Source organism: Bison bison, unplaced genomic scaffold (genome assembly GCF_000754665.1).
Source record: "Bison bison bison isolate TAMUID 2011002044 unplaced genomic scaffold, Bison_UMD1.0 scf7180017864471, whole genome shotgun sequence".
NCBI classification, from domain to species: domain Eukaryota; kingdom Metazoa; phylum Chordata; class Mammalia; order Artiodactyla; family Bovidae; genus Bison; species Bison bison.
Window position 1 is genome coordinate 20,058,014 of NW_011495032.1, and position 238 is coordinate 20,058,251.

Sequence of the window (238 nt, forward strand, 5' to 3'; positions counted from 1 at the left end):
CCGCCCGCTGGCGCCGCCGCCCCCTACCTGGTCGGTGAGTTTGAGCACTGCCATTCTTCCGCTCCTTCGCGCGCACACACATACAGGTCCCCGGTCCGCAGATGTCACTCCAGGAGCCGGGGAAGCGGAAGGGATTGCCAAGGGAAGGGAAAAAAATCTGGCTCCCGAATTTGACAGCCCTCCCCCTGCTCCTCCTCCGCCTTCTCCTCCTCCTCCCGCCGAGAGGCTGACACTGGCT

General features: G+C 64.7%; 1 protein-coding gene across 3 annotated transcripts in view; it reads right to left on the reverse strand.

The window, feature by feature from the left end:
• The window catches only part of ANKRD44 (ankyrin repeat domain 44), a 314,767-nt gene extending 314,557 nt beyond the window's left edge, over positions 1-210 (reverse strand). For all 3 annotated transcript variants that reach the window (XM_010860893.1, XM_010860891.1, XM_010860896.1), the window contains exon 1: positions 28-210. In XM_010860893.1, coding sequence (XP_010859195.1) covers positions 28-54 — 27 coding nt within the window. In that variant the 5' untranslated portion in view covers positions 55-210. The remainder of the gene's footprint in view (positions 1-27) is intronic.
• Between the last annotated feature and the right edge of the window lie 28 nt (positions 211-238).